The 25,928-nt window shown below is 39.0% G+C and overlaps 5 protein-coding genes across 6 annotated transcripts; all 5 read right to left on the bottom strand.

Annotated features, from left to right (window-relative positions):
• Positions 1-361: 361 nt before the first annotated feature.
• LOC108882005 (uncharacterized) lies at positions 362-3,151 on the bottom strand. Of its 2 annotated transcripts, none has more exons than XM_018674217.2 (6): positions 2,762-3,151; positions 2,247-2,591; positions 2,011-2,046; positions 1,574-1,678; positions 1,353-1,387; positions 362-1,260 (listed from the first exon to the last, which is right to left on the bottom strand). In XM_018674217.2, the coding sequence occupies exons 1-6, from the start codon at positions 2,919-2,921 to the stop codon at positions 1,132-1,134; spliced, it is 810 nt and encodes a 269-aa protein (XP_018529733.1). In that variant the 5' UTR covers positions 2,922-3,151; the 3' UTR covers positions 362-1,131. The 2 variants fall into 2 exon arrangements, with proteins under 2 accessions (XP_018529733.1, XP_018529732.1); XM_018674216.2 differs by having other exon boundaries at positions 1,574-1,681.
• Positions 3,152-8,589: 5,438 nt separating this feature from the next.
• On the bottom strand, positions 8,590-11,301 carry LOC127143264 (uncharacterized). Its single transcript, XM_051075608.1, has 6 exons — positions 11,191-11,301; positions 10,659-11,000; positions 10,032-10,067; positions 9,794-9,901; positions 9,574-9,608; positions 8,590-9,482 (listed from the first exon to the last, which is right to left on the bottom strand). The coding sequence occupies exons 1-6, from the start codon at positions 11,243-11,245 to the stop codon at positions 9,324-9,326; spliced, it is 735 nt and encodes a 244-aa protein (XP_050931565.1). The 5' UTR covers positions 11,246-11,301; the 3' UTR covers positions 8,590-9,323.
• Positions 11,302-13,884: 2,583 nt separating this feature from the next.
• LOC108882010 (uncharacterized) lies at positions 13,885-15,450 on the bottom strand. Its single transcript, XM_018674226.2, has 5 exons — positions 15,145-15,450; positions 14,633-14,977; positions 14,395-14,505; positions 14,236-14,270; positions 13,885-14,133 (listed from the first exon to the last, which is right to left on the bottom strand). Exons 1-5 carry the CDS (start codon positions 15,182-15,184, stop codon positions 13,981-13,983), a joined length of 684 nt encoding a protein of 227 aa, XP_018529742.1. The 5' UTR covers positions 15,185-15,450; the 3' UTR covers positions 13,885-13,980.
• Positions 15,451-15,669: 219 nt separating this feature from the next.
• LOC108882012 (uncharacterized) lies at positions 15,670-17,632 on the bottom strand. Its single transcript, XM_051075646.1, has 6 exons — positions 17,515-17,632; positions 17,056-17,397; positions 16,864-16,908; positions 16,618-16,725; positions 16,443-16,477; positions 15,670-16,328 (listed from the first exon to the last, which is right to left on the bottom strand). Exons 1-6 carry the CDS (start codon positions 17,558-17,560, stop codon positions 16,227-16,229), a joined length of 678 nt encoding a protein of 225 aa, XP_050931603.1. The 5' UTR covers positions 17,561-17,632; the 3' UTR covers positions 15,670-16,226.
• Positions 17,633-22,603: 4,971 nt separating this feature from the next.
• LOC108882006 (uncharacterized) lies at positions 22,604-25,838 on the bottom strand. The gene is made up of 6 exons (XM_018674220.2): positions 25,116-25,838; positions 24,630-24,971; positions 24,501-24,539; positions 24,297-24,395; positions 24,130-24,167; positions 22,604-24,009 (listed from the first exon to the last, which is right to left on the bottom strand). Exons 1-6 carry the CDS (start codon positions 25,168-25,170, stop codon positions 23,839-23,841), a joined length of 744 nt encoding a protein of 247 aa, XP_018529736.1. The 5' UTR covers positions 25,171-25,838; the 3' UTR covers positions 22,604-23,838.
• Positions 25,839-25,928: the final 90 nt, after the last annotated feature.

Here is a 25,928-nt window from a genome sequence, read left to right on the forward strand (position 1 = left end):
TTATGTGTTGTTCTCCTTGCTGTTCCTTATGGGACCCTCTTATGTAATCCTAAGTTTTGGATTTCTACTGTTCTGGAGTATTTTCAGTTTGTGTTTCTTTGGACTTGGCTCTTCATTGGATTTGATTTGTTTTGGACTCTTGCCTATTTTAAGTCAGAAAATGTTTTTGTTGTTTCTCTGAGATGTTTGAGACTTGTTCCAGTGTCTGCATCTGGGACAAGCCTCAGCCTCACTGTTCCAGTTTCCAGCCCAAACCTCAGCTCCATGGTCCCGGTTGACACTCCAGGCTTCAACTCCAGGTTCCCAGCTACTCATCCCAGCCTCAGGTTCAGAGTTCCTAAGCTGACCATCATGGCTGACGTGTCTCCTGTGTCAGTTCCTGTGGCGAGCCACCTGGTTTCACCTGTTTCAGTGTCTGGGGGTCCAGTCAAAGTCTCTTCTGCTCCTGAGTTGACTGTCCTGGCTGATAATGCACCTGTTCCAGTGTTGGGGGGTCCGGTCGAGGTCTCATCAGTTTCTGTGACTGTTCCTAAGTCGAATATCCTGGCTGACATCTCATCTGTTTAGTGTCAGCTTTCCTTGTCGAGGTCCAGACAGTCAAACAGTTACTGTGCTTTAATTAACAATGTGTGTGTGAAAGTTGCTTTATTATTATGATAGCTGTGTTCCCTAGTCATTAAATACAACAGGTGTGATATGTGAGTTGCTTCTGCTGTAGTTTTGCTGTGATCTGTCGTGTGTTCAACATGTACAGTCTTGGGCAGAGTGGTTTCATATGAGGATATTAAAGTGTCACGCTGCTTCAGGTGTCTTATTCATGTTTATACACAGTGAAGATAAACTAGTGTTGTGAGTCTGTCAGAAGTGTGAAGATACATATATCTCACTAATGCCACACAGTGCTATTTGTAACCACAGAGCAGAGTGGAACACTGAACACATGGGTGTCATAAATATTTATAAATACAACTATCATTCTTCTAAGATAAATTGTATTTTTAATTGACACATTAAACATATTTACATCACAGTTATAATGTCCAGTCTTTACACTGATGTTGTGTTTATACAAATGTAGAACTTGATCAGAAGTATCTGCTTAAACAGAGAAAGTCAGCCACTATTCATGGATTAGTTCCACTCTGAGTCTCTCTGCTGGCAGTGTAAATAACATGAGTCTCCTCTTCTCTCTCTGATGCAGGCCTCCTGTTTCTTATTGTTGGTGAATACAATCTCATCAGCGTAATCAGAGCTCATGTTCTGTAAATAAGAGGACAGACAGTTAGACATGCTGACTAGCTGAGTTCAATGCTGTGAAAAGTTGTAACAGTAAATGGTGAAACTTGTTTCACCTCAGGCTGTTGTGGATTCTTTTCCTCATTGGCAGCTGAATGAAAGAGACAATGTGTCTGATCAAGTTGATTGACAATATTTTTCCTTTAACTTTGATGTTCTTACATTAAGGCTTAAAGCAGTCTGTTAGTTTTCATCACACTGACACACAGTTTTGCAGAATGTACAGTATAAAAACAATGAACCATGAATCAGATATCCAGTAGCTTTTGTAAAGTACCTGCTGGAAGTTTCATGATGGTAACAACAAGGCCAATGACGATTACAAGGAAAGCAGTTAAACCACCCAGGATCATGTTCATCAGCTTTGTTATTCCATCAGCCTCTGCTAAAAGGAAGGTCATATAGTTTGCTTCTATTTTTCCTTTACATGCACCAACATTAAACTGATAAGAGTTAAGTTAGCTGTACTGTTCTTATCTTACAATCAGTGAAAGAGAATTTAATTTAACTTCCTTTCAGAGATTCATCACTGCTCCTCAACAAAGAAATGATACATGTTGATTTAGAACATTTGTAAATCTAATAGAGGGATAGACACGACAGGATTTTGTAAAAATCTTACCTTCACACACATTTAAAGATTGATTTTACTTTTCAAAATGAAAGATCCTTCATTAACTTACACAATGGTAGAAATATTCATGAAACTCTTACCTGTAGAGTCTAAGGCCTCAGTGATTCCATCACCTTCTTTTAATGAAATGAAGGAAAATTTAGTCTTGATTTTGTTTTGACAAATGCCATATTTATATTTTCACAGCTTTTAAACAGACATTTTGTTGCTTGTGTTCTCAAGAGATAGCAATGAAATAACAGAATATTAGAATCATAAACATAAATGATCAAAGAAAAGGCACCAATTGAAGGTCAAGACTTTGCAATAATCTTACCTCCAACCTTTAAATACTGAAACTCAGTGAAAGTTATACGTCCACTTGTGTAAAATCCACAGAAATACTGTCCAGAGTCAGATACATCCACTCGTTTGATTTTGAGATAGACAGTGGAGATGTTGGATCTCATTTCAAAATTTCCAGTTTTATATCCATCACAGAAATCAGCTTTACTGTCAGACCGGGGCATAACTGAGATACAGCTGACCTTGGTCTTGTTGACCAGTCTGAACCAGAACGTCACAGTTTCATGTTTAGAAATGTTGGAGATCAGCAGTGTGACTTCTTGACCAGGCTGAGCCTTCACAATCTGAGACTCAGACACTGAGACAGAGATCCAGCCTGAGACAAACAATAGATTGAGTTTTTTAAAGCTAACATGAAGGTAAACAATAGCTCTTGATAAAAGTCAGCAAGAACGTAACAAAGAAATAAGTTTCATTTCCGACTGGTTAAACATACAATAATAAAATGAAGAATGAAGTTGAGAGTAATTCAGTTCCAGTACTTACTGAGGCTGCAGAGCATTAAAGCTGTTATCATGGTAAAGTTCATCATTGTGTGCATGACTGCAGCTCTGCAATGTCTGTAAGTGAAATGTACCCAGGAAGGATGCACCTTCAACATGAAGAGGAGGGGTGTTCTTATTTTTGTTCCTTTAACTGACCACATCAACGCTTCTAAGAAAATGAAAAGAAAATAAGGAATCAGCTTATTTTATTTTGACCGTGTCACCTTCAGTGTTGTATTCATCAAGCAGCTGCATGGACGAGTTTATAAAAAGGTAACACAGATCTGTGGGCGGGCATTCTAGAACAAATGTGTAAATCAAGGTTTTTATTTTAACTGTGTCTCTTTAAGATCCATCAAGTTAGTTTAATCAACTTAAACTGCAAAGACAGGGTAGATGTCACAGTGGAGGTGGATGGGAGCTGCTGCTGCTGTAGCTTTTGCTGTGATCTGTCATGAACACATGCAGAAGTGCGAATGAAGAGTGAACGTCCTCGTACGAGGCTGAGCAGATGTCTCACTGCTGCAGGCATCTTTTCACAGGTTTTCTGAGACACTGATGAACCATTTCTAGATAAAGAAGTGTGAATCTGAAGTGTTATGTCTGACTTGGGATGAGGAGTGAGGCGACACAGTTTGAGAAGAGATAGATTTTTGGTTTTCTCAGCAGAAGACAGCACACCCATGAAGCTTTGTCTTCACAGGCCTCATGACTTTCACCTCAGTTGTAGTCAGACCACACTGTGCTGTCTCTTCCTGTCAGACAAGTGAAGTGTTCCTCTCTCACTCCTCCACTGCTTCTGATAAACATCTAACTCTCTCTATAACAGACCCTGGACATTCATCAGTGTCTGTACTGGCTCCTCCTCCATCAAACACCAGTCCTCTTCTCAGGACAGGACAGAACCAAAACAATGTGTGTGTGTGTGTGTGTGTGTATGAATTTAATAATAGAAACCATTAGAGTCAGTGCAGTGCAGTAATTCAGTGAGAGTACTTACTGAGCTTGCAGAGGAGTAAAGCTGTTTTCAAGGTAAAGGTTACCACCGACCTCTGAAAAACAGGCATCTGAGCAAATTTTAAAGCATTGTTTATGAAGTTTAAAGTCATCTCTCATTAAATCTTCAACAAATAAATCAGTGCAGATATAATATTTTTTTCTAATCTTCACATCTAGTGAACCTTGACCATCCAAATGTTTTCATGGGACATTTGATAGGAAATTTAACATGTGTTACCTTTAATTTTTTCCCTTTATATTTCATTGGCCACTCTACACAATTTGTGGTGCACAGTACACTGCATTTCACTCTACATATTGTTTGTATGTGACAAATAAACCATTTTAATATTGAACCAAACTGGACTCTGGAAATGTATGAATTTTCATCAGTATCTAACATTATATAAACAAAATAACCTTGAATATTCAGTTAATCTTTAACTACAACAGATTAATCAGTAATGAAGATAATCATTGGTTGAAGCTCTAATTTGTATTGTCTTAGTTCCAATGGAGTGAAACAGCGCCCCCTGGATTGCAATATGTAGCAAAACCAGTCTGCGATCACTCTGCATTAGAGCCTGGGTTGCCAGGTCCACTGTTACTTTTTTTTGTATTGCTATTTTTGAATTGTCGGCACACCTAACATTTATGGTGTTACTTTGTAGATATGACAATGTATTTGCTATTGAAAGCAATGCAGTTTGATTTGAAAAAGCAGTGTATATGGTCTGTATGTAAGTTTCTGGTATTGGGCTGGTTTTCACTGGCCATTGCACTGCTTTTGTCACACAGACCTGGCAACCCTGATTAGGGGACTCACGTCACGTGAGACCAGGTGAAAGTAATAGCCCTTGATTAGTAAACTACTGCAACTTTCCTTAACTTGTAAGGACGTGTGAGGACTTCTTGGTTGTGGAGTAAAGTAATGGCACTGTGGCACAACTTCACAACCTGTGGCACAACCTCAGAAAAGTGTCATTCCAGTGAAAGTACCGGGAGCACGGTTTTCATCAATGTAGTTAATGATATCTCATGTGCTTTTGCACTGCTAGCTTACTTTGCTACAAGCTAAGCGGACTCGTGTGAAGAACCGAGAGAAATGGTGGACTGAGAGAAGAAACACTTCGAAGGCCTCGCTGAAACTGGACCTTTGCCTGGATAGACAGAGAGCTGGAAGTCAACAACACATGGACTGATGAGAGCTGGACGTTATCCACTGCGTTTTTTTGGAGTCTCTGTGATGGAGGACATCAACTCCAGTGGGAAATCTGACGCGGTTGTTGACGCTTCACCATTATGAAGGACAGCGGACTTCAAATAGTGGTAAGTGAAACAGACGCTCCTCCTCTGCTCTGTGCTTGTTCTGTGGTTTTCCTGACGACACAATGACTGTCTGTGTGAACATGAGGGTATTTAACAGTTGCTGAAGTAGTTATTGTTACTTGTCATGTTTTCCTGAATAGAGCTAGGTTGTATTGTGTCATTGTCAGTGGAGCTGAAGTTTGTTATTTCATGCTTTTTACACTCAGCACCATGGACAGAGCTCGCCAAGGTTTAAATCAAGTTACCTTATGAATGCATTGTATGTGTGGGTCTTAATGTTGCTTTGTTTGTGTGTTGTTTTAAAAGTACTCTACTTCATTACATAACTTCCTCTGGATACTGCAGACTAATTCAGTAATGCATAGATAAGAAGAGTGTGAAAGTAATAGTTCTTTTCCACTACCTACTGTTGTTGCATTTTGAGACCCTGCTAAGTCACATATCTGCGTGATATGTGCAGTATTATATTTTCATTACTCTGTTTGATGTTTATGTTACTCAATCTGTCACTGTTGCAGACCTCCATCTATCTCTAACTCTCCATGCCTAGTATGAGAGACTGCACTGCCATCATTGCCATTTATTGGCCCCTCCTCCATCAAACACCAGTTTTTCCCTCAGATGCAGAAGTAGAGTGAGGATGATAAAGACTTTGGCTCTGTATAAGAAAGAATTAAAAGTGTAGCAGAAATTGCAAAATGTTGTTGAACATAGAATCTTTATTACAATTTTATTTTGACAGTGATAGTAACTCCCCCCATTCACCAACTGTACAAAACCCCAAAAGCAGAATGATATGTCCACCTTCGACAGTTTCACAGAAATGCAGTCCAGAGTGTTTGATTTTGGAGAAAGAAAGTAGATTCATCACAGTTCGAAGGATTGCCCCTAGAGATAACAACAGAGATACAACTGGCCTTGGTTCTGTTGACCAGTCTGAACCAGGATGTTACAGCTTGGCTATGAGAAATGTTGGCAGCACAGCAGAGTGACATCGTGACCAGGCTGAGCCTTCATGGTCTGAAACTCGTTCACACCAAAGTAATAAATGCCTTCATCTGAGACAGTCACATCAAATCCTATTTTATATAAAAGATTCACATAACCTTGGTTATATTCATAAAGTTCAAAGAAATGTGATGCTTCAAAGAGATGTTATTACCATTTTCTTTTTTTTTTTTGGTAAGTGAGGAACTTCTAGTTCTAGTAGTTTTCTTCATGTTATCCCCAGTAGCAGACAGTTCTGTTGTGCTGGGTGTGGTACTGAGGTTTTATCCGTTGACAAATGACAGAGACAGTGTTCTCACTGAGTGTTATAACCAGAGTTCGGTACATTGCAATAACTGTGATTAATTTTTCAGTAACAAGTTTCAGTTTCAGGACTCTTACAAGTAGTGTAAAGGACGATGAATTGAGTAGTCTCACTAATGCTCTGTCACTCCCATGTTTTGGGATGAGAGGGAGGTCTGTTTTGCTATATTCGTGGGGTCCAAAAACAGGGAGCCCATTATGCTTGTGGGGTCTGACAGATTTATGGGGACCAAAATGCTTCATCCCTTAAGATGGAATGGCTGGTTGAGGGTTAAGACTTGGTTTTAGGGTCAGATTTAGAATTAGGTTTAGGTTAGGCATTCAGTTGTGATGGTTAAAGTTAAGGTAAGCTGCTAGGCAATTGACAATATCAATGACAGGTCCCTGCAAAGATAGATGTACAAGGATATGAGAGTGTGTGTGAGTGTGTGTGAAGCTGGGCTGGGCACTTCACTGTGATCTGTGTAGAGTTGTGCATCTTTAATGGCGCTGTGCTGAGTCACACAAATGAATGTAGCGCCTTTCTGTCTGTGGCTTGGAGTAATTCCTCCAGTAATGTGGTTACTTTTTCACTGAGTAATGAGTATCTGATATTTATAAGGAACGTGCTGACAGCTGCATTGAAAAGACAGAGTACATGTGACAATGGAGATGGAGGGAAGCTGCACCTGCTGTAGTTTTGCTGTGCTCTGTCGTGTGTTCAACATGTACAGTCTTGGGCAGAGTGGTTTCATATGAGAATCTAAAAGTGTCACACTGCTTCAAGTGTCATCACAAGTTTTATACATGTTTATACACTGTGAGGATAAACTAGTGTTGTGAGTCTGTCAGAAGTGTGAAGATACAGATATCTCACTAATGCACACAGCGCTGTTTGTAACCACAGAGCAGAGTGGAACACTGAACACATGGGTGTCATAAATATTTATAAATACAACTATCATTCTTCGAAGATAAATTTCCTTTTTGATTCAGACATGTAGCACATTGACGTCACAGTTAAAATGTTCCATTTCTACACTGATATTGTATTTATACAAATGTAGAACTTGATCATTGTGTCTGCTTGAAAGAAGAAAGTCAGCCACTATTCATTGCTTCCTTTCAGGCTTTATTCTTACAAAGCTTTAACTTTACAGGCCTCGTGATTTTCACTCTAGCTGTTCTAGGACCACGCTGTGCTTTCTCTTCCTGTCAAACAAATGATGTGTCCCTCCCTCTATGTGGAGCAGTGAACCAAAGTCAGATCAAATAAGGAAGACAAAATGTGAGGGAGAGACCCGAGAAGAAAAGCATGTTTAAAAGCATCAGTTCCTGAGTCTATCTGCTTTGTTTCATCACAGTATGAAGGACTGCCATTAGATCTAATCATAACTGATATACAGCTGGCCTTGGTTCTGTTGACCAGTCTGAACCAGGATGTTGTAGTTTCATGTTTAGAAATGTTGGAGCACTGCAGAGTGACTTCTTGACCAGGCTGAGCATTCATGGTCTCAGACTCTGACACTGAGATGGAGATCCAGCCTGAAACACACAACACACACAAGAAGAGATGGAGTTGTTATTGGAAAGAAAACGACCCCTGTTAATAATTTGAAAAATAAGTTGTGAAGTTGATAGAAATGTAGTGACCGTACTTACTGAAGCTGCAGATAAGTAAAGCTGTTATCAAAGTGAAGTTCATCATAGTGTGTATGACCGTAGCTCTGCAATGTCTGTAATTATCTGTGCTCCAGGAAGGCTGCTCTCAACTTAAGAGGTGGGCTTTTTTTTTTTTTTGCTTATCTAGTTGGTTAAACTGACCTCAGACATGCTGTCAGTGAAATGAGAGATGACGCCATATGATCGCCTTAAGAGATATGAGACCAAGTCATTCATGAGGCTATTTTATATTAAGTTACCATGGTAATGTTCATACCAAAATAGAAAATATACATCAGATATATTAAGACCTTTATGTGAGATGGTCACATTGACTGGTTATGGCCACAAAAAGAGAGTGCCAGGAGATTTGATGCTTCAAACAGTTCTTGTGCTTTAGCTACCTCTGTTACTAACCCCTGTTAATTACTCTGTTTTATTCTTTGTAAGTGAGGAACTTCCAGTTTTCTTTGTTATCTCTAGCAGCAGACAATTGACTTTCTACAGTGCTGGGTGTGGTCTGCATCCTGGACAAATGATAGTCAGTCGCAGTGCTTATTGCAGGTTTTATTGGTTTACAGCTGACAGAACAAATGCAATAGGTATTGAGTTGTGATGGTTAAAGTTAAGGTAAGGGGTTAGGGATGCATTATGTTAAGGACAGGTCCTCACAAACATAGATGTACAAGGATGTGTGTGTGTTGTGTGTGTGTGTGTGTGTGTGAGAGAAGTTGCTTTACTATCATCATAGCTGCGTTATCTACTTATTAAATACAACAAATGCAACATGTGAGATGTGTTCAACATGTACAGTCTTGAGCAGAGTGAATGGGTTCATATAAGGATGTAAAAGTGTCACACTGCTTCAGGCGTCTTTTCACAAGTTTTATACACTGTGAAAATAAACTAGTGTTGTGAGTCTGTCAGAAGTGTGAAGACACAGATATCTCACTAATGCACACAGCGTTTGTTTTGTAACCACAACACTGGACATGTAGGTGTCATAAACCTTTATAAATACAACTATCATTCTTCTAAGATTCATTTTTAATCCAGACACATAACACATCGACACCACAGATAAAATATCCAGTTTTTACATTGATGTTGTATTTATACAAATGTAGAACTAATTCACTGTGTGCACTTGAAAGAAGTCAGCCTCTATTCACTGCTTCATTTCAGACTTTATTCCTACAAAACTGACTTCACTGGCCTCATTTTCACTTCAGCTGTGCTTAGACCATATTGTATGTCTTCCTGTCAAACAAGTGATGTGTCCTTCACTCTAAAAAATCAGCATGTTTAACATCATCAGTTCCACTCTGAGTCTCTCTGCTGGCAGTGTAAATAACATGAGTCTCCTCTTCTCTCTCTGATGCAGGCCTCCTGTTTCTTATTGTTGGTGAACACAGTCTCATCACGTAATCAGAGCTCATGTTCTGTAAATAAGAGGACACACAGTTAGACATGCTGACTAGCTGAGTTCAATGCGTGAAAAGTTGTAACAGTAAATGGTGAAACTTGTTTCACCTCAGGCTGTTGTGGATTCTTTTCCTCATTGGCAGCTGAATGAAAGAGACAATGTGTCTGATCAAGTTGATTGACAATATTTTTCCTTTAACTTTGATGTTCTTACATTAAGGCTTAAAACAGTCTGTTAGTTTTTCATCACACTGACACAGTTTTGCAGAATGTACAGTATAAAAACAATGAACCATGAATCAGATATCCAGTAGCTTTTGTAAAGTACCTGCTGGAAGTTTCATGATGGTAACAACAAGGCCAATGACGATTACAAGGAAAGCAGTTAAACCACCCAGGATCATGTTCATCAGCTTTGTTATTCCATCAGCCTCTGCTAAAAGGAAGGTCATACAGTTTGCTTCTATTTTTCCCTCACTGGCATGAGAACATAAAGTGACAAAACATAAAACTGACAATCTGCGCAGTGAAAGAAATCTTAAAGAGAATTTTACTTCTAGACTTACCATGAGTGTCAGGTGGAGGGCCATTACTGCCATTAACTAAAATAACAATAAATGTTACTTTAGGACAAATATTAAATGTATAAATTTAACAGATGGATAGATATCACAATAATAATGATATAATAACGTCACCATCACACACTAAAAAACTGATCTTATTCCTCTAAAAGAAAGGTCATGCCAAATGCAGACAAAGACAGAGAAGGGTAAGGTTTGAAGATGAATGTATTTTAACAGGAAAGTTTAGGCAGAGGGATGGCTGCTGGAGAAGGCAGAGAACAGGCTGAAAACAATGGTGTTGGAGATGGCTGGAGAAGACGACAGCTGAATGCTGAACAGTAGCAGGCAGGCCAGCACAGCCAGCACAGGAATCCTAGGCACAGAAAATAACTATTAGCAAAGCAAGAGAGAGAGCATGAGAGAATAACTGAAGTCACAAAAGAACTTAAGCAGCCTAGCCACTACTGAGAGAGCTGTGATGATCTGGCAGCGGATGGTAGGGGCGCCAGGGTACTTCAACTGCAGGTGATGAGTAGGTTGAGAGACGGTGTGAGGTGAGAAGAGCAAGGAGTGAAATGACCAAAGAATAGGTACCACTTGAAAGACAAGACTTTATAATAATCTTACCTCCAACCTTTAAATTAATCACACTGAAAATTGGACGCCCGCTTGTGTAAAATCCACAGAAATACTGTCCAGAGTCAGATACATCCACTCGTTTGATTTTGAGATAGACAGTGGAGATGTTGGATCTCATTTCAAAATTTCCAGCTTCATATCCATCACAGAATTCAGCTTTACTGTCAGACCTGTACATAACTGAGATACAGCTGACCTTGGTCCTGTTGACCAGTCTGAACCAGAACGTCACAGTTTCATGTTTAGAAATGTTGGAGATCAGCAGTTTAACTTCTTGACCAGGCTGAGCCTTCACAGTCTGAGACTCAGACACTGAGACAGAGATCCAGCCTGAGACAAACAACAGACACAACAAGAGATTGAGTTTTTTTTTTTTAAAGTAACATGACCGTAAACAATAGCTCTTCATAAAAGTCAGCAAGAAGGTTATAAGTAAATAAGTTAACATAGTGAATAAGAGTTGAACATACAGAAATAAAATTAATAATGAAGTTGAGGGTATTTCTGTTCCAGTACTTACTGAAGCTGCAGAGAATTAAAGCTGTTATGAAGGTAAAGTTCATTATTGCGTGCATGACTACAGCTCTGCAATGTCTGTAAATGAAGTGTGACCAGGAAGAGTTTTTCAACATTAGAGAAGGGGTGTTGTTCTTTTGGTTCCTTATAATGACCACAAATGGTTCCATTAAAAATTGTTGTCACAAGAGGTACAGAAGAATTTATTATTGGTAGCAGTATGTTTGCAGTGTCACTGTCAGGGTTGTACACATAAAAAAAAAAAAAAAAAAGGTAAGGGTAATGGTATAAAATGGTAATCTAGGTGCCAGAATATTGAAGCTTAATAAACTACGTCAGATCCATCAAGTCAGTTGCTGCTTTTGATGACTGCACTAAACTGGCTAAAGACCTATCTCTCCAATAGACTTAAGTCTGTACGTTAATGACAACTCCTCCATACACAAAAGTTAGTCATGGAGCTCCACAAGTGCTTGGACCACTTCTATTCACATTGTATATGCTTCCTTTATACAACATTATCAGGAATCCCTCCATAAACTTGCATTGTTATGCAGATGATACACAACTATATTCAATGTCAATTTAGCCTGATGGAACCAATCAGTTAGCTAAACTTCAGGATTGTCGTAGGGAAATTAGGACAGGATCCGAAAATGTCTGGTTTTGGATGCAGAAAAACTAGTCCATGTATTTGTTACTTCCATATTGGACTATTACTTTACTCTCAACTACTATAACTCCTCATCAGGGTACCCCAACAAGTCTCTAGTTGATCCCAAGTGTTGCAGTACGATTATTGATAGGAAGTGTTAGCTTCTCTACATTGGCTCTTGTAAAGTAAAATGTATAATCAAAATCTGTTCATGTTGAGGAGCAATTTGCTCTCAAAATTAAAAGGTTTTGGCGAGTGTTTTTCCCGTTTCCATGGAAATACATGGGGTCTGACTAATAGCTGTCAGTCATGTCACGACTCCTATGTGTAATGGAACCGAGTTTACCACTACAGCAAATAATCAGACCCTTAGTAACAACCTAGCAACAGAAATGATTTTCTAGTCCCAGATGAGTGAACTCTGATCTGACGTTAATGTTTTATCGAGGTCTCTGAACTTACCGAACTAAATCAATAGCCTACTGCACAAATAAATGCAACCGCAAACTTTTACGTGAATTTTAAGTTATAGCGCCGTGTCACCAACACAGCTGACAAAGAAAGCAGAGGCGCTTGCACCGAGGTCCACAAGCATCACTGAGGTGCTCAAATGATGTTAAAGCACACACTTGAGTGTAATATTGCAATTATACAACTATTACCAACAAAGCAAAATGTATATGGCGGAGTAATATTTTTAGTGATGAGTAAGGTGTGCTGTCATGCTTGAGCACATTCTAAATGTCTTGTTGACCAATCGGATTGCTTGGTCGGAACTACTTGTTGTATAATATACCTTGTCTTACTGACTACACTGAAAAGGCAACCGAGACCGAAACATTGTCACAAGCAACGTATGTGGTCAGGTGTTGAATTGGATTTCACAAAGTTTTGGATTTGATTCTGTCTGAACTGAGCAGGAGGTTCGACCAAGATGGAACGACAGTAGTGGGAGTCATAGAGAAGACTGTCCAATAAAATGGGTCCAGTTCGGGTCCCATCCTACTAACTTTGTTTGGTAATTCAGAAAGTTTTGTTTTGACAACTTGTAAATAAACATTAATTTGTTAACAGCAGTGAGCTGTGAAATCAGTGTTAACTGGGTTTTTGGCTTCCAGACAGTTTCGGGTCTTCTTGATTTTGTTTTCAAATAATAGGTTGGTCTGGTTTGGTATCAAGTTGTACATTCTGAGTCTTTTTGTGTTTGGACACACCTTTTTGGACCTGTGAAGACCTTCTAAGCCTACCTATATCAGTTGCTCAGTTGACCTTAAAATCTGCTCGAGGAACAGCATGTCCCATGTGCACAGAGCCATCTCTGAATAATTGGATATACACGTCACAGTGAAAAGTTTCATTAGTGTGAATCCCAAGTGCAGGAACACTTTTAGACAGTAAGCCTGCATGTTCATTAGCATTTCAACTGTTTTATTAGCCTATATCTTGTGTATGTTTTCTTACATTATTACTATTCCTTTCATAGACAAATACTGTATGTATTACTGTATGTAAGTATACAACTTATTCATATTCATCTAAGAAAAGTTGTTTGCAACAGTGGATGGTTTCTGTATCCCTGTATTTTTCTTCTAGATATGTGACATACACATATAGACACCAGTGATTTTATCAACAGTTACTTTACTATTATGCTTCTTGATGTTTTCCAGAAACATGTAGAGGCGTTTGTTTAGAAACCTTTGACCTAACAGCTCATGACTTTCACCTCAGTTATGCTCCAACCACACTGTGCTTTCTCTTCCTGTCAAACACGTGATGTGTATGCCACTTTCTCTGTTGCTGCTGCAGATCTCCATCTAACTCTCAGTACAAGAGAGTCTGAACAGTCATCAGTGTCTTTACTGACTCCTCCTCCATCAAACACCAATCATATTCTTCTTCTCTCAGATACCGCTGTAGAATGAGATCATGAGGATTTTAACTCTTTTTAAGTAAGAAAATTGTAGCAGAGATTGCACAGTTTGGCTGTACATAAAATCTTTATTACAGATATATTTTTTCTTTTTTGCAATTGATGATAAATCCTCCTATCCATCAACCATAGAAAACACCAAAAGCAGATGAATATGATAAAGCATCAGTTCCACTCTGAGCTGCTGTTCCAGTGGTTTCCTGAGTCTATCTGGAGGTAGCGTAGACAACATTTGGCTCCAGCTCTCTCTCTGATGGAGGCCTTCTGCTCCTTTTGGCTTTTGGAAGGAAACTCAGCGCTGCATAGTTCAGATCATCAGAGCCCAGTTTCTGTAAATGACTCCTCTCACACAGCTGAGTCTGTGAGAAAACATGAAACCATTATTTAATAACTGAACTGAACCAGACAACATATAAAAACAGACTTTGATCAGTCTTAATCTAAGGTTATATTTTGATTACCTCACTGTGTTGTGGATTGTGTCCCTCTTTATGTGCTAAATGACAGAAAAATCTGGTCAGTTCACTGTTAGAGAAGAGCTTTTCATATCTTTTGTCAACCAGGAAGATTTGCATTTGTAAAGTTGTGCACTTACAACTCAAATACAAAGATAGAAGTACCTGTATGAAGTTTCCTGATTTTGAAAACCAGAACAATGATGATTATAAAGAGGAAAATAATCAGACCACCCAGGATCACACTCGTCAGATCTGCTAGTTCATCAGACTTTTCTACAAGAAAGATGATTCAGTTTCACTTTTTATATCGAGATCAGTTGTTATTTTGACAGAGACTAAAAAGAGCACATGTTTATCTCTTTCCAATCAGAACACAGATGAGACTTAATAACAATCTTACCTTGAACCTTTAAATATGTTGCACTGGAAATTACTGAGTTTCCAGTTGTGGGAAGTCCACAGAAATAAAGTCCATAGTCAGATAAATCCACTGGTTTGATGTTGAGAAAGAGAGTAGTGATGTTGGATGTCATGTTAAATTTTCCATTTTGAAATCCATCAAAGTAAGAAGCATTGCCATCAGAGGTGAACATGGAGGAGATCCGGCTGGCGTTGGGCTCATTGCTCAGTCTGAACCAGTGTATGTGAGCGACAGAACTGGTAAAGTTAGTACACAGCAGAGTGACCTCTTCACCAGGCTGTACCTCCACAGTGTGAAACTCAGAAACTGAGACAGAGATCCAGCCTGAAACACACAAGTAAATCATCCAGTAACTTATAATTCAACAGGAACCAAAGAGGAATGTAATTTGTGTTAATGGACAGTTAAGAAGTTTCACTTCTGGCAGATTACTGTACTGAAGAAAGGTTAGCAATTGATGTAATGATGAAAAAATAGGTCAGTGTACTTACTGAAGGTACAGAGTAAAGCTGTTATCAAGGTAAAGTTCATCGTTGTGCGTACAGTACGACTGCACCACTTCAATGTTAGTGACTGAACTGCTGTTCCAGTGTGGTGTCAATGCAAAGAGGCGGGCTGTGTTTGGTTAATTCTGTTGCTCAGACTGACAATGTGGCGACCCAGTCTGAATCAAACAACATGAAATCTATTTCTAAACTGTCTTTAAGAGGAAACAATTCATGTCAATTACATTAACAGACAAATTTCAGTAGTTGTTTTTGTTCTTTAAAAAAAATACATTAACAATTACATTAAAAATAAACTGGTAGACAAACTTACAGAGTAAAGCTTAAGAAGGTAAGGTTTCACCATAATGCATACAGTGAGACTGCAGCATTGAACTGTGCTCCAGTAAGACTGGTCAGGTTCCAACTTGACCTTTTAATGTCTCTGTTCTGTGCACAGTCTAAGTCCACCTCAGAGTGTGTTATTGTGCTTATGGCCACTTACCACAGGAAAAACAAACACATTTCTGCTTCATTTCAGACTTTATTCAGATATTCAGACTTGACAGATTTTATGATTCCTATCTCAGATGTGCTCAGACCACACTCTGCCACCCTCCTTTCCAACAAGTGATGTTTACTTCATAGAATTCACTGCCTGCAGGGGGCAGTGTGTTAAAGCTGCAGCAGCAGTTTTTTTTTTTTTTTTTTTTTGGGTGGGCACCATCAGCATTACCACATCATGTCTAAGGGCATCTTAAAATATAAAATGTTAGAGGTGATATTTTTGTTGTATGTGAAAGTAACACACTGTGGAGAAGATAGAACCCAGATGAGGGTCAGCTGTGTGCCTCCTGTGGTTCAAACTTCACTTCACACTGATATAGACTGTACTGTTTTCCCAGCAGACAGACCAGTAGGGGCAGAAATATTTGTCACATGTTCATTTAAAAACTCACAAACGAGGTGTAAATCTGGTTGGCTGCTGCCAACTTTGTATTTTCCTTCCTCATAAAAATATAGACACGTTCATTTATAAATGAAACATCAGCTCCACTCTGAACTGCATTTATTTTTGCACCCTGAGCCTATCTAGTAGCAGAATACACCACATTCGGCTCCACTTCTCCTCTTCTTTGTTTTGGACAGAAAGTCACTGCTGCGTAGTTCAAATCATCAGAGCCCAGGTTCTGTAGAAACAACACTTAGAGTCACTTTTCTTACCAAGCTGCAGTTTAGAGGCAAACAAAATGAGTGGACGTGGTTCTATATGTTAAAAGAATAAAAGTAAAGGCTTGATTCACCTCATGCCGTGGTGAATTCTTTTCCTCTTTAGCAGCTGAATGACAGAGACAATACGTGTAATCAGGTATTTGACAAGTTATTCTGTTTTTGTCTTCATTCAACATATTAATACAACTTGAGTGAAGATGAGAAATAAAAGATAATAAGATAGAAACAGTAGCTTTCTAAAATTACCCATCTGAAGTTTCCTGCAAGCAACTAGACCAATGATGACCATCACAAGGAGAATGGTCAGACCACCCAGGATCACACTCGTCAGCTTTGTTATTCCATCACACTCTGCTACAATAAAGATCATATACGTAGACTGTTTTCCCTTTATTGGTTTGAGATTTGCAAAAATTGAATTGTAAAATGTAAGTTAGCCATACTTATCCTTTCCATTCTTATCTTAAAATGAAATGTGAAAGAGAATCTTACCTTCAGACTTTCTGTCTTTTTCCTGTCTATGAGATTCATCACCTCCTTTTAACAAGATGAAGATAATTGAAAATAAAGACTTTGTGACGATGATTTAAAAGTTACTTATATTCTTTTAATGCAGATATTAAATCTGCAAGTATAGAAAGAAGAGACAGAGGAACAGAAAAAAATAATAGGTAATAATCATACCTCCAACATTTAATTGTATCACACTGTAGATTATGTGTCCGTCGATGCGAAATCCACAGAAATACAGTCCAGAGTCAGATACATCCACATGTGATATTTTTAGAGAGACAGTAGAGATGTTGGTGCTCATTTCAAATTTTCCAGTTTTAATTTCATTACAGTATGAAGGACTGCCATTAGATCTAATCATAACTGATATACAGCTGGCCTTGGTTCTGTTGACCAGTCTGAACCAGGATGTTGTAGTTTCATGTTTAGAAATGTTGGAGCACTGCAGAGTGACTTCTTGACCAGGCTGAGCATTCATGGTCTCAGACTCTGACACTGAGACGGAGATCCAGCCTGAAACACACAACACACACAAGAAGAGATGGAGTTGTTATTGGAAAGAAAACGACCCCTGTTAATAATTTGAAAAATAAGTTGTGAAGTTGATAGAAATGTAGTGACCGTACTTACTGAAGCTGCAGATAAGTAAAGCTGTTATCAAAGTGAAGTTCATCATAGTGTGTATGACCGTAGCTCTGCAATGTCTGTAATTATCTGTGCTCCAGGAAGGCTGCTCTCAACTTAAGAGGTGGGCTTTTTTTTTTTTTGCTTATCTAATTGGTTAAACTGACCTCAGACATGCTGTCAGTGAAATGAGAGATGACGCCATATGATCGCCTTAAGAGATATGAGACCAAGTCATTCATGAGGCTATTTTATATTAAGTTACCATGGTAATGTTCAAAATGAATACTGTAAATCACATATATTAAGGCCTTTATTAGGGAGACAGTTACATCAAATCTTCAGATTCACTTTACTTTGGTTATGACCATAAAAATGTCTACACCAGACAGTTGAGAATGTCAGGAAATATGACTCTCCAAAGAGTTGTTGGAGGCTATTTGAATACCAGTGTGTTTGTGCCTCTGGATTACAGATAATGGTCTACTGTAGTCTGCTGTACTAACTCTAACCCTAAGTGCTTTATGATGGGTTTCACATTGAAACCACCGAGAAACAAACAGACCCTGTTAGAACCAACATAAAGACCAGTGGAATTTGAAATCATCTAATGAATTCAGGATTGATGTTTTAATGTGTCTGTATCAGAAACCTTCATATACATTCTCACTTTTTGTGAGTGGGGAACTCTCTTTTCTTTATTTGTTGACTTCCTATAGTGTGGGGTGTAGTTTACATCCTGGACAGATCACAGGAGTTGGCCATAAATGTGAAATTCAGTTTAATTCAGACTTTGTTGTGTGTGGGTGTGTGTGGTGACCGGGCAAGCTGCAGTGAATTGTTATGTGTGTCATTTCTGTCCCTACTCATTAAATACAACAGATGTGACATACGATTGTCACAACTGTAGAGTTGTTAGAAAGCACTCTAAATGTTGCTGTGCTGAACCCACAAATGAACGACATTTATAAAGAACACGCTGACAGCAGTAATGAAGCACCTGCTGTAGTTTTGCTGTGCTCTGTCGTGTGTTCAACATGTACAGTCTTGGGCAGAGTGGTTTCATATGAGAATATAAAAGTGTCACACTGCTTCAAGTGTCATCACAAGTTTTATACATGTTTATACACTGTGAAGATAAACTAGTGTTGTGAGTCTGTCAGAAGTGTGAAGATACAGATATCTCACTAATGCACACAGTGCTGTTTGTAACCACAGAGCAGAGTGGAACACTGGACACATGGGTGTCATAAATATTTATAAATACAACTATCATTCTTCGAAGATAAATTTCCTTTTTGATTCAGACATGTAGCACATTGACGTCACAGTTAAAATGTTCCATTTCTACACTGATATTGTATTTATACAAATGTAGAACTTGATCATTGTGTCTGCTTGAAAGAAGAAAGTCAGCCACTATTCATTGCTTCATTTCAAGGCTTTATTCTTACAAAGCTTTAACTTTACAGGCCTCGTGATTTTCACTTCAACACACTTCATAGTGTGTGTCTTCCTGTCCAATGTGTGATGTGTCCCTCACTCTATCTGGAGCAGCCATCAAAAAGTCAGATCATAAATAAGCAAAACAGAGGTGAGAGAGACTGTATTATTTTATTTTGAATTGAATGTTCTAAAGCACAGATCCTCAGGGACCAAAAAAGTTTCCTTTTCCAAATGCTCACAGTCTGGTTTTTAATCAGGTTATTTTTGTCCATTAAAATGATTTCATCAGATTCCAGGATATTTCACACTTAGAGCAAATGTTTGGATATTCTTTGACTTAATAACAGCAAACTGCATCAGCCGAGTTAATTCTCATGTTTTTCAATACATAATGTTAAGCAGCAGAGTACTTTATGTGTAGTTGTGTATTATATACAGTTGCAGGCCCAGGGAGAGACGATATAAAGTGTAATCTTAGACCGTCTGATGCATAAAACACAGATATTTTGTCACAGCCTTCCTCAGTGCCATTCTGCGACATCTTTTTCAAACACACTATATGTCATTTTCTGTTGCGAGGAGTCTCTCAATCAAAACCGTAAAACAAAAGACGGACTTCACATTGAATCATGGGGTCATGGGAGTAGTTATCTTCACCATCACTGATGTCACCGCAGTTAGCTTCTCCCAGTTACAATTTCTGGAGTCAGTCATTCGGGAGGATTTTACTGTGAGCGAAAATATCCATAGAGGTTTCCTGCTCAGCTTGTTTCTCTGAAAACTTCATATCCATACGTCTGATGACTGAAATCCTTCATCAGCTCCAGTCGTTTTTAGATATTTAAATGCAGAAAAGTTGCATATTATACCTTTAAGTTTGGAAGATGCTGATGCAGCATGTGAAGATAAAGTAGTGGTGTGAGTTTCAGATAGCTCAGTTACACAGAAAGTGTTGTCTGTTGCTCTAGTGGAAGGTACAGTAATGGGATGCTCATACAGCATTTAGAGAATTTTAAATGGATTTTATTCTTAATTCAGACATTCAGCATTAATAATCACAGTTCATCCTGTCACTATAGTGGTGTCATATGTTGTTCAGTGTGGAGAAAACAGGGTTGTAGTCAAAACATGAGCATTACTGAAGAAAGGCAGACAGTGTTCACTGTGTTCCTTCAGTTTTTTTTTTCCAACAATTTTGATGTAACATGCGGACAGTTGTCAGTATCTTCACTCCTCCTCCTACAAACACCAATCATATTCTATAGACATAAGACAGTCATCTGAGGACCTTCTCTGTAAAATGAATTCTTTGTCACTGCAGTAGTGGTAACCCCTCACCCACCCACTTGTCTCATACAAACAGCAGAATAATGAGGCATCAGTTCCAGTTGCCTCCTGACTATCTGGTGGCAGCATACACAACATTTGGCTCCAGCTCTCTTCTTCTTGCTGCTGAAGCAAAGGTCACTGTTGCGTAGTTCAAGTCGTCAGAGCTCAGATTCTGTAAATATAATCTAGATTTAAACTCAGTCATCTGGGAGAGAAATAAAGTCATGATTTGACTTGTTCAATAAAAAAGTAGAAATATAAAGTGAGTTCACCTCGCTCTGTTTAGAATCTTTTTTGTCATCATCAGCTTAGAGACGGAGATAAGACATCAGGTCAGATAATTGTCATTCATTGCAAAATATTGAGGAGGACTTCTGATTAGTAAAGAGTTGATGTCAAAGTTTCAAGTATACAGTGACACATATAGTTGATGGATTGGTACAAATACCTGCAAAACAGCGTACTTCCAACCAGTACTTACTATATGATTGTCACCTGTGAGTCCCCCAAGTACGAAATTAACTCGCTCGTGAATAGGGGGTCATAGGTTTCTTACTTAATAAAAAGTCAGCAACAAAAGTTGGTGAATCATCACCATTTCTGATCTGACTTTTTAACCATAATAAAGCTGGTTGTTAACCTTTGCAAAGGGCATTATTATGAAAACTGGGCCCGTACAGAAATAGATGCAGAGAATAGATACAGAAGCTTTGGAAAAAAAAATACCTTTCTGAAGTTTCCTGATTTTAAGAAGCAGACCAGCGATGACCATCATGAGGAAAACAGTCAGACCGCCCAGGATCACAGTCGCCAGCGTTAGTTTTACATTAGACATTTCTGAAACAAAAATCATTACGTTAAACTAAACTTTCCATTTGCTGGCTTGAGACGAGGCTAACAATCTGCACAATGAGAGCAGTCTTACTTTGAGACTCGCTGTCCACAGCATCATCAAATTCACCGTCGCCTTTTAATGAAATGAAGAAAAATGTAGTTGTTTTGGCAGATTTTCATCATAATCATATTTTGATATTTAAATAGTCACATTTTGCACAGGTATCAATAAAACTTTGAAAATATATTTGCATTGTGGGAGGAATTAACCAAATAATTTACAGTGATCTTACCGTCAACATTTAAATAAATCACTCTGAAAATTAAAGGTCCACTCATGTAAAATGCACAGAAATACTGTCCAGAGTCAGATACATTCACTTGATTGATGTTGAGAAAGAGGGTAGAGATGTTGGAGCTCATTTCAAAATTTCCAGTTTGATATCCATCGCAGAAGCGAACTGGGCTGTTAGAGTCAAACATAACAGAGATACAGCTGACCTCGGTCCTGTTGACCAGTCTGAACCAGAAAGTCAAACTGTTATGTTTAGAAATGTTTGGGCACAGCAGTTTGACGTCTTCACCAGACTGGACCTTCACAGTCTGAGACTTAGACGCTGAGCCAGAGATCCAGGCTGAAACACAGCAGAGACATTACTATAATTAGTTAATGATGAAGTAGTTACTGATGCAGCAGAGAAATAAAGCTGTTATCAAGGTAAAGTTTCTCATTTCAGTTTCAGTTAAACCAATGGAAATTTAAACTTTAAACAACCTTTTAATTAGATGAATAGTTTTAGTGAGTTTTGACGAGTTATAGAAACCATAGCTGTGAATGTAGTTAATTAATTCAATGCTAGTACTTACTAAAGCTGCAGAGGAATAAAGCTGTTACCAAGGTAGAAGTCATCATGGAGTGTACGAGTGCAGCGCTGCAGTGTCCGTAACTGAACTGTGCTCCAGTAAGAGTCCTTTCAAAGTAAAGGGGTGGAGTGTGTGTGTTTTTTTTTTTTTTTTTTGTTTTGCTCAAACTGACAACGGAAAAAACATTCAGAGAAAAAACAGTTGGGCAAAATGTTAGCCTTAAGTAATTATTCAGACCATGTTATTTAACAAAAATGTAATAGTGTATGTTTAGATTTGAAGTGGCTGTTATGTAGAAATGGAAAACTTTATGTGAGATTGTCAGATCTAACCTCTTCATCCAAACTAAATGAAACACATAACTTTTATTAGTGTGTATTGACCATAAAAACGACCTCAGTCAGTCAGCTCTCAGGTTGTCTGTAGGTGTAATGCTTGATAATATTTTCTTGACCTGCCACTGATACAGCACACAAGCTACCAGATGTTGAGATAATAGTCGATGTGCTGAGGTGAGACTGAATAAAATTTCTTACAAGAAAGACATAATTCACTCTTAGTTAATTTAAAGCATAGAACAAATAAAGAAAAGAAACAATAAAAAACAAGGAATCATGGGATCTTTTTGTTGAACTAAATTTAATCCAAAGTTTTTGACTCATTCAGCAGCTGAACACACTTGTGACATTCTGTCTATTGTACAATGGAAATGACACATTGTTTGGACAGTTGTCCCAACACCGTTACAAATGTGTTGCATTGTAGGCTGCTTTGCTTTCAGCTTCTGTCCAGTTCTGTCCAGCTCCACAGGGTCCACAGAGTCTTGAGACTATGGTCTTCCATCATGTGAGGCCTCAGTCTCAGTCTTTTCCTTTACTAGGTTTTGGACAGACCAGTCTGTCCTCCATTGTTACTTGACTTTTTCTGATGATTTTGAAGGCAATGTACAGCAGGTAGTTTACCACTGACCTTTGTACTGTTTAAGGTTTCTCTAGAAAGCCAGCCAGCATTTGCTGCTTCCTTTCAGATTTTATTTTTAGATGTAATAGGCCTCCAGCTTAGTACGCAAACCACACTGTGCTGTCTCTTCCTGTCAAACAAGTGATGTTTACCAAACTGTCCTCTGCTGCTGCAGACTTACATCTCCAGTGTCTCTCAGTATGAGAGACTGGGAACAGTTTCTGGTGTCCTCATGCTTTCTCGTCCAAACACCTGTCATATTCTTTAGACAGACAATGAATTCTTTTTGTCTAGAATAGTGGTAACCCTCCTCCACCCTCTTGTCTCATACAAACAGGATCTTAATGAGGCATCAGTTCCACTCTGAGCTGCTACTTGCTTAATACTGTGTAGGCTTGTGCCGCCAACAGCCCTGACTCAGTGGACCATGGACATGGGATCTCTGGTGGTGTTCTGTGGCACCTGGACATTGGCAGTGGATCTTTTGGGTCCTGTGGGTTGTGGGATGGGGCCTCTATGGATCTGATTTGTTTGAGTACATCCAACAAGCTGGATCAGGTTGGGATCTGGGGAATTTTGGGGCTCTGCCCCAGGCCTTTGAGCAGTTTTATGTGTGTGTGTGTGTGTGTGTGGTGTGTGTGTGTGTGTGGTGGGTATACTTTCCTGCTGGGGGAGGCCCCTGCCATTGCAGAGTGCTGTTGCCATGAGGAGGTGTGCTTGGTCTACAACAGTGTTTAGGTGGGTGGTACATGTCAAAGTAAGATCCTGGTGAATGTCAGGACCCAAAGTTTCCCAGCAGAACATTGTAATGAGATAACCAATGCTATTCAGTTCACCTGTTGGTGGTTTTAATGTTGAGACTCAGTCATTTTACAGGTGTTCTTACTGACTCATCCATCAAACACCAGTCAAAGAGAAACTATGATAATAAGATAAAGCATCAGTTCCACTCTGAGTCTCTCTGCTGGCAGTGTAAATAACATGAGTCTCCACTTCTCTCTCTGATGCAGGCCTCCTGTTTCTTATTGTTGGTGAATACAGTCTCATCAGGTACTCAGAGTCCACATTCTGTAAATGACAGTATTTCCAGTCACACATCTTACACAGCTGAGCTGGTAAGAAAAACAGAATCATGACTTGTCTCTTAAATAATTAAATCAGATGATAGTATTAATAAAATGAATTCACCTCACGCTGTCGCAAATTCTGATGTTCCTCTTTAGCTGCTAATTAACAGAGACAGTAAATCTGATCAGTTAATTCACTCTCATTTAAAATGAACTCACAGAACTAAAACTATGCCAGTACTTAATGCCTCATGACCAAATATAAGACAGATAAGTAAGCTCAAGTACCTGTCTGAAGCTTCCTTATTTTGACAACCAGACCAAAGCTGAACATTAAGTGCAGAACCGTCACAGTGGTCAGAATCTCACTCGTCAGCTTTGACTCTTCTACAAGAAAGGTTCATGTATCAGATTCTATGACTGAGTGTCTGGAGACCTGGATAGCTTTAAATGCACAGAACCGTTGAAAGTAATCTGTAGGAAGGGTCTTACTTTTTCCATCCATGTCATCACGAGGTTCATCATGACCCTCTAATGAAATAAAGATCAGCGTGGTCTTATTTTGACAGTAATTACATAGGCATATAAAAACACAGTAAATAAAGACTGTGGTAATCTTACCTTGAACTCTTAAATTGATCACTCTGAAAACTGTCTGTCCGTCAATGTAGAATCCACAGAGGTACAGCCCCGCGTCGTAGAAGTCCACTTGGTTGATGTTGAGAAAGACAATGGACATATTTGATGTCATTTCAAATTTTCCTCTTTGAAATCCATCGCAGTATGAAGCATTGCTATTCGAGCCGTACATAGAGGAGACGCAGCCAGCCTCGGTTCTGTTGACCACTCTTGACCAGGTCGTCGTCGTTGGATATGTAGAAATGTTGGAGCACAGCAGTGTGACATGGAGACCAGGCTGGCTCTCCACGGTCTGAGTCTCAGACACTGAGACAGAGATCCAGCCTGATCCAACAAGAGATTTAGTTGCTTTACAGTAACATCACATGATGTTTTAATAATGGTAACAAGCAAATAAGTTTTAATTGTGGCTGATTGAAGAAGTTAGCAGAGTTGCAGTGCAGATGGTGGAGTAATTCAGTTACTTACTGAGGCTGCAGAGAATTAAAGCTGTTATGAAAGTAAAGGTCTTCATTGTGTTCATGACTGAGGCTCTTCAGTGTCCGTAACTGAGCTGTTCTCTCTTCACATATAGAGGCAGGGTGCTATTTTGTGACATATCCTGTTGCTCAGACTTACCACATAAAGGCTTTCAGGAAAATGTGTGTTGATGCAAAATGTTCATGTCAAGGAGTGTGAGACAAAGCAGTGCTCTGTCTATGTTTTAAACAAAGTCTAGAAATGAAGACATGAATATCAGATGTGGTATTCCCATTCAAAAACCTTGGCAAAACACAAAAATCATGTTTGTTGATACATTTTGAAGAAGTGCTGTTTTTCTTTGGAAACGTTAGGTCTTTGTTGTGTGTGGTTGTGATGCAGAGAGCTGAAGGCCAAGCTTCCTCTGGTTGACACCTCCCTCATGACAGCCATATGTCACTGATACAGGCAGAGCTGTTTGTTACTGCAGTGGAATGATGGGCAGGTGGGCTTCACTCTTAAAATACAGTTTGTTTGTGATTCAGACATTTAACAGATGACTACACAAAGGCATGCTGGGATACGACAGAGGAAAGTCTGTGTGCTGCCTCCTTTCAGATTTTTACTAGAAAGCTTTAGATTCACAGACCTCGTGATTTTCAGCTCAGATGTTCTCAGACCACACTGTGCTGTCTCTTCCTGTCAAACAAGTGATGTGTATCTCACTCACTCCTGCTCTGCTGCAGACCCACATCTAACTCCCACTATAAGAAGGTGTCCTTACCCCTCCATCAGACACCAATCAGACTTAGACTGAGAGAA

Source organism: Lates calcarifer, linkage group LG14, assembly GCF_001640805.2.
Source record: "Lates calcarifer isolate ASB-BC8 linkage group LG14, TLL_Latcal_v3, whole genome shotgun sequence".
NCBI lineage: Eukaryota > Metazoa > Chordata > Actinopteri > Centropomidae > Lates > Lates calcarifer.

Coding starts and splice junctions, on each gene's coding strand:
- LOC108882010 (XM_018674226.2), bottom strand. CDS start 15,184: ATGAACTTTACCTTGATAACAGCTTTACTCTGTACCTTCA. Junction 14,978..15,144: donor AGCTTTACTCTGTACCTTCA/GTAAGTACACTG, acceptor TGTGTGTTTCAG/GCTGGATCTCTGTCTCAGTT. Junction 14,134..14,235: donor ACAATCCACAACACAGTGAG/GTAATCAAAATA, acceptor GTTTTCTCACAG/ACTCAGCTGTGTGAGAGGAG.
- LOC108882012 (XM_051075646.1), bottom strand. CDS start 17,560: ATGATGAACTTCACTTTGATAACAGCTTTACTTATCTGCAGCTTCA. Junction 16,726..16,863: donor AAAAGACAGAAAGTCTGAAG/GTAAGATTCTCT, acceptor TCTTTATTGTAG/CAGAGTGTGATGGAATAACA. Junction 16,329..16,442: donor AGAATTCACCACGGCATGAG/GTGAATCAAGCC, acceptor TTGTTTCTACAG/AACCTGGGCTCTGATGATTT.
- LOC108882005 (XM_018674216.2), bottom strand. CDS start 2,921: ATGTGGTCAGTTAAAGGAACAAAAATAAGAACACCCCTCCTCTTCATG. Junction 1,682..2,010: donor TGAGGCCTTAGACTCTACAG/GTAAGAGTTTCA, acceptor CCTTCCTTTTAG/CAGAGGCTGATGGAATAACA. Junction 1,261..1,352: donor AGAATCCACAACAGCCTGAG/GTGAAACAAGTT, acceptor TCTTATTTACAG/AACATGAGCTCTGATTACGC.
- LOC127143264 (XM_051075608.1), bottom strand. CDS start 11,245: ATGCACGCAATAATGAACTTTACCTTCATAACAGCTTTAATTCTCTGC. Junction 11,001..11,190: donor TTTAATTCTCTGCAGCTTCA/GTAAGTACTGGA, acceptor TGTTTGTCTCAG/GCTGGATCTCTGTCTCAGTG. Junction 9,609..9,793: donor CATCATGAAACTTCCAGCAG/GTACTTTACAAA, acceptor TCTTTCATTCAG/CTGCCAATGAGGAAAAGAAT.
- LOC108882006 (XM_018674220.2), bottom strand. CDS start 25,170: ATGAACACAATGAAGACCTTTACTTTCATAACAGCTTTAATTCTCTGC. Junction 24,972..25,115: donor TTTAATTCTCTGCAGCCTCA/GTAAGTAACTGA, acceptor TTGTTGGATCAG/GCTGGATCTCTGTCTCAGTG. Junction 24,010..24,129: donor AGAATTTGCGACAGCGTGAG/GTGAATTCATTT, acceptor TGTCATTTACAG/AATGTGGACTCTGAGTACCT.